The following is a 12572-nucleotide window of genomic DNA, read 5'->3' as shown; positions in this document are numbered from 1 at the left end:
GCTGTCCGCCAGGCAGCAGTGACTTCAGTATTTTGCCGCGAGGAGCTCGTGGGACAGATGAAACCCTCACCTGGAGCTAGACGGTCGTCCACGGGTAGGCTGCACGTTTCTCCAGCTGTGTAATTGTGTGTCTGCATGAACTGCGTTAGTGTTGATGCTAGCCTGGTGGTGCATTCCCTATGTACTCCCCAAATTTTAGTACTAACCCTGTGGCTGGTCCACTGTTGAGAGCTGAGTAATGGGTAAATGAATCAAACCCTCCTTAAGACCCACTGAGAATTACACTAGCATTTTAACTTTAGTTCTTTTTTATTCTTACCTTGCAGTGCACCTGTTTAGACAAAGGCTGTCCAACCGTTATGAAAAGCCTGAAAGCAAAATTTAAAAAGATTGAGGTAAGAGCCATCTGTTGTGTGGCATCTTGAGTTTTACAGGTGGGTATGTTTTAAAGGAGCACACCTGTCTGATATGCTGCTTCAAGTTATTTGGTTTTTAAATGAATGTTAAGGTGTTGAACTGGACTGTGTTATGTAGTCATTTATACAGTCCCAGGTTGCTTTCTGTGTGTATGTGTATGGGGGGCAGTGGGATTTGGTGTCACTGAGCAGCAGGAAGGCAGGACTGTCTCCAGACTGCAGCTGTAACCAGAGATCTCAGGTAGCCCTCAATTATTCACATGTACCTGCACACACACACATGCACACACAAATAGCTCCTATCATCCTGCTGTCATCCCTTTTCACATGAAAGCTGTTTAAAATGTTAACTTTACTTTTTAAATAAGAACCAACAGAGAATTATAGCAATCCTCTACACGATGCAGTGTGGTGTATTCAAACTGATAGGCTGCACTGAAAGTTGCTGGTTTATCTAACTAGACCTACTTGTGTTAGCATTTTCATGGTGGTGATGCTTTTAGAACAATTATAGGCTTTTCTTTGTGCTGTATCACCCTGACTTAGTGGCAATGAAGGTTACCTCTTTAGGTGAGACTGTGTGGACTATAACTTAACACTCCAAGAGGCCAGATAGGTAAAATTGCTAGTTCGGGCTGTCCTGTTTTTGTGGTTTGTACCTATTTGTGTTTGTGTCTTGCTTTTCTCCCGTTCCCTATAAATGACGTCCCAAACCTGCAGAGCAGCGTGCAGCTTGTCCAGCTCCCTTTTCCTGTTTTTGCTGAGTCCTCACATCGCACAGGCCCTACTCTGAAGCTGCAGAGGCACAGATCTGTGACGCTGACGCCAAGGGGTACTGTTGGAAGACCTGGCAAAAAAAAAAAAAAAACTAATGAAGAAAAGAAATGAGGTGGCTATAGAGAGGAAGGCACAAGAGAAAATGTTAGGTTAGAGAAAGGAGGGCAGTGAGGAAAGGAGGGAGAGTGTGTGTGGTGCAGTGGATAGACTGTTACGACTCTGCTAGCAGCTGGAGCAGGACGAAAGGATGCTGTTTTAAATGCGGAGAGGGAGGACAGAAAATAGCTGTGTTATGTGTAAGTGCGTCACAGTTTATGTGTGACAGTCCTTCGTTTTCACTGGAGGTATGATTTCACAAGAGCATAAATTCTCTGGTAGGTAGAGCTTTGCTGTGTTTTTGCTCTGACCTCTAAAGGGTAGCTTAAAGAAACTTAGGGGTAGCTGATTTTTTCTCTCGATCATTTGGAGTGTGTTTGTATTGTTATGAAGCCAGGTGGCAGTGTGTATTGTCTGATAGGAAACACTGCGGTGGCTTCGTATACTGTAGCTGTATTTAGTTGTGTGTGACACCCTGTTAGCAGCATGGATCCTCAACAGCCTGTTTATAGCCTGATGAAGAGGTTCTGTCCTTGTTTCAGCCTGCTACCGCTGCCAGTAGGTATCACATAGAAATATAAGTGATTTTTTTGCCTCCGTAGTTTATAATATTTCTGTATTTAAGTTATTTTGCATAAACTATAAAATTGTTGTGCTCTGTTGTCTTTACTGTGTTTTTCTTTTCTTTACTGGATCATTATCACTAGTTGTTGCCCATTCTAACTGCTCCATATTTCTCAGTCAACTGTTGTGTTGAATGGTAAGAGAAGTGGTACGGTATCAGTTTTCGTGGTGACCTGTTCTCTGTTTTGGCCCCCTCAGAGTCAGGACTGGAGTAAGAGTGATGAAAGGCTCTTGCAGGCTGTGGAGCAGAATGAACCCGATAAAGTCTCAGCTCTCATTGTCAAAAAAGGTCTCTGTCCTACCAAGCTGGATGCTGAGGGCAAGTCGGCGTAAGTTGAGTGCCTAAGTCTGCTGTGCCTTCAACCCTGTTGAAAATTTGTATCCAGGTAGTACCAGGAAGCCAAGCAGTTCAAATGAACTCTACCATTTATGCCAAGAAGAGTGGTCAAATATCAGCTAGACCTGTGCCAGAAACTTACCAACAGTTACCAAAAAGTGCACCTTAGACAAAAACTCTGGAAAAAAAACTGTCCAAAGAAATCATTAAAAAACTTAAATTACAATCACATTCATGTCCATAATTAGGGAATGTCAATCTATGACCACAAGTGTAAATAAAAGTAACTAGAATCTTGAGCTGAAACTTAACTGATGAGAAGGATCACTAATTGTGACATTTTGCAATAGAAATGCAGAAATAAAAGCCATTTTTATTTTTATCCTCTCACCTGTAAGATGTGGTGGCATGTCCTGTTTCTCCTGACAGGCTTCACCTCTCTGTATCCCGAGGCCGGCTAGATTGTCTGGAGGTTATCATCTCTCATGGTGCAGACATCAGCGTCACCGATGGGGCTGGTGAGGGATTTTATTAAACAGAAACATAGTTGTATCCTGTAAGCCACTGGGCTGTTTATAAAATACATGTAACTGTCTGACTCCAGGCTTCAGCGCCCTTCATCTTGCAGCCAAAAATGGCCAGTCTGAGTGCTTAAAGAGGCTGTTACAGGTAAAAAAAAAAAACCCAACAATGACACCATAGCTAATCAATTAATTATTGAAATCATTAATAAAAATAATGGCCATTATTTTAAATATTTATCCGGTTACCAATGATGCGTGCTTGTTTCCTCTAACAGGAACGAATGGCGGTAGACTGCACGGACAGCATTGGAAGGACACCGCTCCATCTTGCAGGTCGCTGTTACAGCATAAAATTATTACACCAGTTTATTTAATTCCATAACAGTTTGCTTATAACAAGATTTTATTGATCGTTCTGTTTAGAAATTCAGTTGAATTTAATCATGTCATTGCAAAACGTACTATATGCAAACTTTTAATTGCCTGAACGCTGGTTATACTCACAGCGGTCAGTGGTTGCATGTCCTGCACTGAGACCCTGTGGGACTTTAAAGCCAATCTGGATGCACAGGACACTGTAAGTTTGACAATTTAGCTGTTTGGTTTGCTGTTTTTGCTGACCCAAAATAAATTTTATTTTTATTTATTTTTTTCAGGACGGGGCCACCCCTCTGATATTGGCAGCCCAGATGAGTAGAGTGGAACTGTGTGTCTTTCTATTGGGTCGAGGTGCAAATGCAAACATACAAGATAATCAAGGAAGGTAGTGAACTGTTATTGATAGTATCCCAAATATTGTTTTCCTTGCATGGCTTGGTGAGGCAGGGTATGACTGCTTGGGCCTTCATTTCCTGTTTCTTGAAATCATTATAGATGCAATGACTGAAGTGTCAAACAGGTTGGAATTTCACATCACTAGAAAGTGTCATGAAACCACTAGAACCCTCTAGCTAAGCTAGAACAAAAATAAAATCTCTTCAGGATTACTCCCACAGCAGTCTGGGTCTGCAGAAAGGATTCCCATAGAATTACTCCAGTAGTCGAGAGATTTGGAGGGATGCAGGTCAGGATCTCCAGCTGGGGCAACAGCTTTCGGGTTGGCTTTAGACGGCCCCTTGGAGAGGATTACTAGAGAACAGTCCTCGGGTTAAAATTAACAAGGGAAAAGACACAAATTTGACATAAAATGAAAAACTGCAGTATTTTCTGCTTCATATTGAGTATCCTGCAGTGTGTTTGTTTTTTGTTTTTCAAAACACATCCTGACTTTTATAACTGGAAACTTTGAACAAAATGAAACATTGCGCCTTTTTTTAGCATATTTTATTTTGCAATGATTGACATGCCAAACGAGATAACTCTGCACAATATGTAAGTGAAGGCCTGGAAAGAAATAAACATTCTCTAATACTTCTGTAGTTTCTTTTTGTATTGCATTCCTCATCGTAAGTATTTTTTTTATTGCCTTGTAATTATATATTGTGTGGGGTCACAGGTCTGCGTTGATGCTGGCCTGTGAGAGTGACAGCGTTGAGACTGTAGAGGCTCTGCTGAGAGGTGGGGCCAACACACAGCTGGTCGACGGCCTCGGACACAAAGCTACCGACTACAGCGTAACCACAGGCAACCAACGTATCATTGAGATGCTGCAGGATGGAGTACCTTCAGGTATGAGGCCCAAGTTTTCTTTCAGTAGTGTTTGCATTTGCTTTTGTTCTAAGATCTCAAAAGACCTGTCTCAGTAGTGCAGCTCAGATAATCAATCAAATTACTGAATGTTTGGGAATGGTGAAAACACAGCTACTCTGATCCCCACTGTAACACATGGTACACAGTGACTTTCCAGAGATAATCAGACCCAGAGTATGGTTTGAGTTGCTGTGATATTCCAGATCCAGACATTCTCATTGGCCTCCTTGGAAAACAACTGTAATAGAGGGAAGTGGATCAGAAGGACAGCTGGGCGTGATTGTAAAGTGGGGCATAAAAATGAAAAAGGCTGCTTCCGCTTTTATCTCTCAACAAAGACTTTGCTGATAGGTTACATGGAAAACAGATGTTTGACTTTTTTTGAGAAGATGAAGGAGGTAATTTGGTGTGCACATGATGCCTGACCACATCGGTTCATAATAATTTGAGAGATTTTCATAGATTTACTGCATAATACATGAATGGCACCCATGTAAACTGCATATTAGAAAGGGATTTCAGGGCATTGTCTGCATGTTTTTCTAGCTGTTTTCTGAGTCTCTGTGCAAGTGAGGTTTAAGTGCTTTAATGTTTCTTTCCCTATGCATACATAGTCTCTGAGGGCGCAGGGGAGGAGGTAATGTTGCATATTCTTGTGCTGCATCACTCCTTCCATAAATGAGATCATGGCTCACTTTGGCAATCATATTGTGCATGTTTTCCAATATGAGGTCATTGTTTTTTTCGTTTTGTTTTTTTTGTGCTGCTTTCTTTGTGTTGGCTTTCTTTCTCTTTAGTTGGCGACCTTTTGTCTCATCTTGATTTTCTCCATTTTTTCCCTTTTGTTTGTTTTTTAAGTTGAGTTTGATCTTTGCTTGCTTGTTATCACCCTCTCACCTCAATGCAGCCTTCTCAAACCCCCTCAGCCGCTTCATCAGTGCAAGGGGGGACTACCCCCCGCAAACGGAAAGCTCCTCCACCACCTCGGTCTCCTCTTCAGGTACTGTAAGAAACATGTTAGTGGGCACGAAACATTTCTCTGTTCAGTGTTGTCAGTATCTCCTGTACCCTAAACATGAAGTGATATTAGTTTAATAGTTGAGAAATGTTACACCTAAGATTTTCTTTTGATTGACTGTAGGAAATAAAAAGATGTGAATGAATTTTTAGTTTACAGCTCCACTTGGCACTCTGAAAGAATTGGCAGGTGTCCCTGTTTATACTAATTGTACCATCATTTCTTTGGTGAAATCTCTAAGCTACAACATTGCTTCTCAAGACATTAACTGGATTGTTTATTGATCTGTGTGATGTGATTCTCTTGATTATTTTTTTTTCTGATCTCAAAAATGCAGGGTGTGCCACCTTCCCAAAAGTCCCAGAGTTCAGCTCCTCCTGCCCACTCTCCAGAGCCCCATCAGTCCCAGTCCCCACCTCCCTCTCCCCAGCCTCAAGAAACCCAGCAGTCACCCCAGGTTAGCACTGTAATGTTGGCTCTTATTTGGCTTTTAAGGGTTTCTTCCTTTATCTTAACATAAAAGGCAGACTATCGTTGGTTTAATTATTTTGTGTTGGGTTGTTTTTTGCTTGTTTTGTTTTAGGCTGAAGACGAGGAGGTGTTTGAGGAGATTCGGCGGCTGCGACTGGAGAGAGGCCGTCTGCTCCAGAAGATCAAAGCCTTGGAGCAGCAGCAGCAGAGTGCCCTCTCTGCCTTGGAGGAGGTACTGAACAAGAGTCTCCTTAATGCCTTGCGTGCATTCCCTTATTTTGTTTAAACCATGAGTGATTGAAATTGTACTTTCTGAATGCAACTGCAGTGGCCAATATTATGTGTGTTTGCTCACTAGCTTTCCCAACTAAAGAAACGTCTGGAGGAGGCAGAGGCAGAGAGGGACAAACTGCTTGAGGAACTGAAAGCAGTCCATGGTATTGGGGCGAGTGACTCTGAGGACCTGGATGAAATGCTGGACTTCCCAGGTATGCGATCCAAATATTTGTGACCGTTCCCGTCCCTAGCACAGAGCGTGCATGCACTTCATGCCGGTGTCATTGCTGTGCCACTTGGGTATTCTTACATCTTTCATGTCAGGGAGTCATGCTGATTTATTTTTGTCTTTGTTTCTTTTTAACTTTCGCTCTAGAAAAGCTGCTCTCCAAGCGCTCCAGAGCCTCCCCTGCTCAGGATGAGGCCTCTTCTCAAACGGACATTGACTCAGTCAGCCCCTCTCCTGCCCCTGCAGACCCAGGAGCTGTTGCTGAGCTGCATAAACAAATAGAGGAACTTACTTCCCAGAATGCTGAACTTGTTCTGAAAGTTCAGGTCAGGCAGCATAAATGCATAAATACACAGCTAATGCATAAGTACCTACTCTCACACATGCACAGACACCATTTTCATGCCTTCATTATGTTGGCTCATTAACAAAGATAAATTGGTAGTCAAAAGAGTATTAATTGGTTTCCTGGCAAGAGATGAAGATTCTGTTTCAAGAGTTGCTGAGTGTCCTTCATTCAAGCATTAGTCATGACCACTTAAACTTTGGGATGCTTCACTTTGGTGCACTAATGTACCCAGGCAGTTAGTTCATTTAGGTATAAATAGAACACAGCAACATCAGATGTAGACATGGAGGCATTTTGCAGGCGTTCTATGCTGACCGGTTCATGCTAGTTGAAGTTAATCAGAGCTTATTAGTGCTGATGGTTTTATGAAGCATTCTGTTATAGTGTGATTGTTCATTCCCCACTGGAAACATGAAAAGTCCAAACTCAATAAAGACTTAAATAAACTGAAGTAAAATTGAATTGAACTGGCAGTATATGCTCATGTGCTCACACTGTCACAAAAACGTGGTACTCTAACGACACTACCTGAATTTTCTGTGCACATTCTGTTGGGCTCACATATTGAAGCTAACTGAGTTTTTAATAAGCTGCTATAGTTTCACCTCTGTTGTGTACAGATGTTGGAGATGTTCGAGAAGGATGACACAGACATGCAGACCTCCAGTTCGGACTTTGTCCCTCTCGTTCAGTATGAAACCCTGAGAAAAGAGTATGAAACCCTTCAGGAGCGCTTCTCTCAGGCCCAGGCTTCAGCAGAGGCTTCAAGTGTGGAAGAGCAGCAGTAAGAATTTATTTGAAATACTACCACTTCAAACTAGAATCACAGGAAGAGTTCCCGTTCACTGGCTCTGGCCTTCATTCTAAAATGTGCTTGTTTACAAATTGAGTCCTCGTGACATAAGGCTTCATGACTGCTGTTGCATCATGTGTATTATTTTTCTTTGAAAAAATATAAAACCTCATCTGTGTTGCAGCTAAGCAACAAAACACTTCAATAATACACTGAGAAAGTGTTATCTAATTCTGAAGCAGTCACTCATTTACACCCTTGTTTGTTTAACAATAAGCTGTATGTCACTTGTTTTCATAAAGGCTAAATATTTATAATTGATTAGAATTTACGTTGGGTTTTTTTTGTTTTTTGTTTTTTGAGGACATCACCTTGTGTTGTTTTCTGTAATAACTAAACGTCTGACTCATATGAATATAGCATGTTTTCTTAATTTCACTTCAAGTCTCTGTTGTTTTGCAGTGATGATGAGCGCTCTCAGGGAGGAGCTGCAGATTCAGAGAATACAGAAGCTCTGAAGGAGAAGCTGCGTGAGCTGGAGGAGCAGTTGGCCTCTTCCAAATCTGAGCTGGAGGAGCTAAAGGAGCAGATGCGTGTCGGGGTGCTTTCTGTGGAGTGTGGTATAGGGGATATTGCTGCAGCAGGTGCTGGGGCTTCAGAGGAGGGCCTGAGCCAGGAGGCAGAGCAGCTGAGAGCCAGGGTGACAGAGTTGGAGGAGGAGCTTTCTAAAAGAACGGGTGAGGCTGGGGGTCAGAGCAATTCGGACAGTGACATAATCAAACAGCTGACAGAGAAAGTAAAGGAACTCCAGGCTGCTCTGGCCCAGAAGGAGTCTACAAAAGAGGAAGAGGAGAAAGAAGACAAAATAGAAGATACAGAAACAGTGAAGTGCCTACGTGACAACGTTGCTAAGTTGGAGGCAGCCCTGGCAGAGAGCAGGTTATCAGAAAAAGATAGAGGCGGAGCAGGAGATGGAGATCAGGTCCATCGCCTTCAGGAGCGTTTGCACGAGCTAGAGGGAGAACTGAGGAAATGTGTGCCCCGCTCGGAGCTGGAGGAGGTGCAGGTGAATCTGGGACTCCAGTGTGAGCAGCTGGCAAGGGAGAGGGCGGATGTGGCTAGAAGGCTCAACGATGCCCTCCTGGAGCTGGAGAGACTCAGACCTCCACCACACGGAGAAGAGGAAGATGAAGAAGAGGAGGAAGAGCATTCAGAGAGTTCAGAGCCCTCAGTCATATCAGGTACAACTGATAATGCAGTGTCATTTTGCATGAGTAGAAAACCATTGTATTTAGTTCACAGGTTGAGTTCATGTGTTATTATTTGTGCCTCTGTCCAATCAGAGCACTCCAGACGCACCTTAGCAGCAGTGAGAGAAGAACTTGAAGTAGCGAGGCAGGAAGCAGCTCAGGCTCTGGATTGTCTGTGCGCCGAGCGAGAGAGCCGGGCACAGGACGCCCTGCAGCTGAAGGACACGGTGCCACTTGCGAAACATAAAGAGGCGCTGTCGGCGGTGTCAGAACAACTTGCTCAGACACTGCAAGAGCTCCAGGAAGAAAAAACCCTTCGGGGCCATGCTGAGGAGCAGGCTGCCTCACTGGAGGCTAAACTGCAGGCCATGCAGGATGCCATTCCCAAAGAGGAGCATGAGAAAGTCAAGGTCAGCAGAAATGTACAAATATGATAATAACAGCTCAAAAGGTCAGTGATCAAAAGTAGCTGATAAGGCCGGGCTCTTCTTAAATATGTTAAATATAGACTCAGCAGAAGAAGCTTGTTGATAAATGGAAGGAAAACCATTTCCTCCACTTTTAAAGGACAGGTTCACATTTTTTCATCACCTTAACTCACGTGCACAATATACAGTAATAAGTTGCTGTAATTGTTCTGTAAAAAGCTAATTGTGAGTGAATCTGCCTGCAGTGAAAATTAATACATTTTATCTGAAGCATGAAACTTCAGGGCCTGAATGATGCCTCCATTTTTTCCTGAAAAATCTTTAATATTAAATACAACGAATTACAAAATGGGCATTTGCAGTTTCTTTAAATTGTTTATTGAGGTATGGAGAGAAGTAAGAGCTATGCACATGTGCTTTTAGTTGACTTCTCCTTCTGCTTTTAATTTTATTCAACCACAACTCTTAAGCAAACAGATCCCTTGTTAATGAACCTTGCCATCTTGCACATTATTAAATGGCATATGATAATAATAATAATAATACTGATATTGAATTTCCAAATTTTAGAAGTTTGTTTTAAATGCACACATGGTCAGACGGAATAAAACTCTTCAGTTAATCCTGGCTCGTCTCACAGGCAGAGCTCCAGCACGCCCTGCAGGAAAGTGAGAGCGGTGCAGCAGCAGCTCGGGATGCTCTGAGTGAGAAGGAGATGGAACTGAGAGAGCTGAAATCCCAGAAGGCTGCAGAACAGGGTCTGATTTCTAAGGAGGATCACGAGGCCCTTCGGCTCTCTTTGCAGGCTGAGATCAACGCCGTCACGGCCCGTTTCAACGATCTTACTCGTAAACACGAGAAGACCTGCACTGAGGTCTGTGTGTCTATGATATTATGTGAGACCTCAGATGTTATTGTTTTGCAACAGCAGCAGTAGCTGTGGGCCTTGATGCCCTCCTGCCTGCCTTTACATTATCCTACTCCATTACTTCTGTACTTTTTGCTGCAATGACCCATCTGAGTCATGTACTAAATTTGCTTGTGCACTAGCAATTCAAAATATAACAAAACAGCAGAAAGCAATACAGCTATCCTACTAATTTAAGTTTTTATTATATATTTTTGCATTTAATTGATTTTAATTGCTGTAAAAAAATTAACTTCCCAAATGTGGGATAAATAAAGTACATCTAATCTCATTTTAGGGACACTCCAAATTGAATTTTCCTTCACATCTGCTGTTGCATTTAAATAATAAACTAAACGGCTAAATGCAGAGATTTTTTTTTTTATTAAGAGGCAGGATGAGACTGTTGGTATTATTTGTCTACTGCAGGTATTCCAGGTACAAAGGGAGGCACTCTTTAACAAGAGTGAGCGGCAGGTCGCAGAGTCGCAGCTCGCCACAGTTCAAAAACAACTTGCTGAACTACAAGCCCAGTCAACCCATATCCAGGAACTCCACAAAGACATCCAGGAATCGCAGAGCCTCGTGAAAGAGAAGGACCGCAAGGTGAGATGCTAGCTGTTCATGAAGTTCACGGCTGCTCTTGAAGAACAAGGTTGTGAAAAGTGATGTGTTCAATATGTGTGCAGATAACAGAGCTGTCAAAGGAGGTGTTCCGACTGAAAGAGGCCCTGGGGGCTCTCTCGCCTCCTCTCGGAATCACCTCTTCCTCCTCATCAACCCATCATGGTAACCCTGGACAGCAAATGGCTCTGCAGAATAGGATTGCCATCCTCACTCAACAGCTCCAGGTGATCTATTAGATTCAAAGTGAAAATGTACTCATAAGTCTGGACGAATAAAAAGGTTTTGAGTGGTTTTTCATTCTAAATGTTTGGATAGATATAATTGATCTGAGGCCAGCAGGGAGCTTATTCAAATGAACACAACCACAATAACTGAAGTCAGCTTTTAGTGCACTTGGATCTAATTCTGGGAACAGTTAAAAGATCTACACTTGATGACTGGAAAGGCCTGACTGGGTTGTAGACAGATTTGTACTGTAATATGATAATGATATTGTCCTTTTTTTGCAGGATTGGGAGAGAAAGCACAAAAAAGTGGTGACTGTATACCGCTCACACTTACTGGCAGCTGTGCAGGTCAGTTCAGTGCACTCATATGCACAACAATTAGGACTGAAATGGAAATTTGTTGAGGATTTGTTTGTGTGTCTGTGTCTACTTTGGATCACACAACAGCAGTCTTTGTATAATTACATCAGGTGCGTACACATTGTTGACCCTGTTGTTCTGACTTTTTAACCCTCAGCTGTAAAAGACAGAGTACTGTAGTCATCCTGCCAGGCAGGCAACGCTAACACACACGTTTATGAGTGTGATAACTCCAGAATGATGCAACATGGGAGTTTCAAACTGATACAAAGGTGTATCTACTATAAATCTCGGACAAATTTAGATCTCAGTGACCTTGACCTCAAGGTCAATGTCAAATTGATACCAAAGGTATATCTAATAGGAGCCTGAGGGGTACCACTGGCTGCCGCCTGTATTTTTCAGTTGATTTATCTAGATCACAGTGATTTTTAGTGTTCAGTTCATTGTTCATTTGTTATTACCTTTTGGCGTGCTAGCTATAATTTATTGTTCTATGTTGTTGAGCTGGCTGCATAGTTGCTTACCTTTAATGCTTTTAGCAGGTAGGAATTGTCTTCTTGATGCCTCTCTTAAAATGGGACAGTTATTGTAATGTTTAGTTGGTGACATTGTTTTTCTGGAAATACAAGTATCTTGGACTGCTATTTGCAGTATCGGTTACCTTTCATTTCAAGATGGCATCATCGTCTGTCAACAGGGTCGCATGGATGAAGAGGTGCAGCATTTGCTACTCCAGATCCTGAAGATGACACACGAGGGGCAATGAAATTTAGAGCATCTGCAAGTTTCTCTCAGCTCCAGTCCCCTCTACAGGGCAGCATAGCAGCTCTATCACAGCAGCCTGTGGGACCAGTACCCAGTATAAAGCCAAATACAACTGATCTGTGGTCAGGTATAGCTGCATGCTTGTAATGTAGTAACCCAAACAACCGATAGAAAAATGGAACATGGAGTGCCTTTATTGTGTAGTATGTGAGGAGTTTATGAAAGCAGAATGTGAATGTGACAGAGTGAATATTTAGACGATACCAGATGCATTGATTTGTTTTTTTTTTATATAATAGTTTTAATTAAAAAAAGAAGATAAATTCTCTGCGGTTCACTGTGTTCTTTTTAAAGTGATCCATCAAAGAGTGTCGGTTGACTGACTCTGGGCTTAACTGTGGACCCG

The 12572-nt window shown here is 42.4% G+C and overlaps 1 protein-coding gene across 2 annotated transcripts; it reads left to right on the top strand.

The window, feature by feature from the left end:
- The first annotated feature begins 22 nt into the window (after positions 1-22).
- ankrd24 (ankyrin repeat domain 24) lies at positions 23-12434 on the top strand. Of its 2 annotated transcripts, none has more exons than XM_026158841.1 (22): positions 23-94; positions 327-395; positions 2112-2242; positions 2680-2768; positions 2855-2919; positions 3050-3107; positions 3281-3351; positions 3431-3537; positions 4270-4442; positions 5390-5463; positions 5819-5938; positions 6065-6184; positions 6311-6440; positions 6605-6783; positions 7427-7590; positions 8062-8840; positions 8943-9259; positions 9918-10151; positions 10614-10790; positions 10874-11035; positions 11321-11386; positions 12099-12434. In XM_026158841.1, the coding sequence occupies exons 2-22, from the start codon at positions 360-362 to the stop codon at positions 12165-12167; spliced, it is 3321 nt and encodes a 1106-aa protein (XP_026014626.1). In that variant the 5' UTR covers positions 23-94; positions 327-359; the 3' UTR covers positions 12168-12434. The 2 variants fall into 2 exon arrangements, with proteins under 2 accessions (XP_026014626.1, XP_026014627.1); XM_026158842.1 differs by having other exon boundaries at positions 23-242.
- The last annotated feature ends 138 nt before the right edge of the window (positions 12435-12572 follow it).

Source organism: Astatotilapia calliptera, chromosome 23, assembly GCF_900246225.1.
Source record: "Astatotilapia calliptera chromosome 23, fAstCal1.2, whole genome shotgun sequence".
Lineage (NCBI taxonomy): Eukaryota > Metazoa > Chordata > Actinopteri > Cichliformes > Cichlidae > Astatotilapia > Astatotilapia calliptera.
The sequence above is the reverse complement of the archived record's forward strand: the minus strand, read 5'-3'. Positions and strand labels throughout refer to the sequence as shown.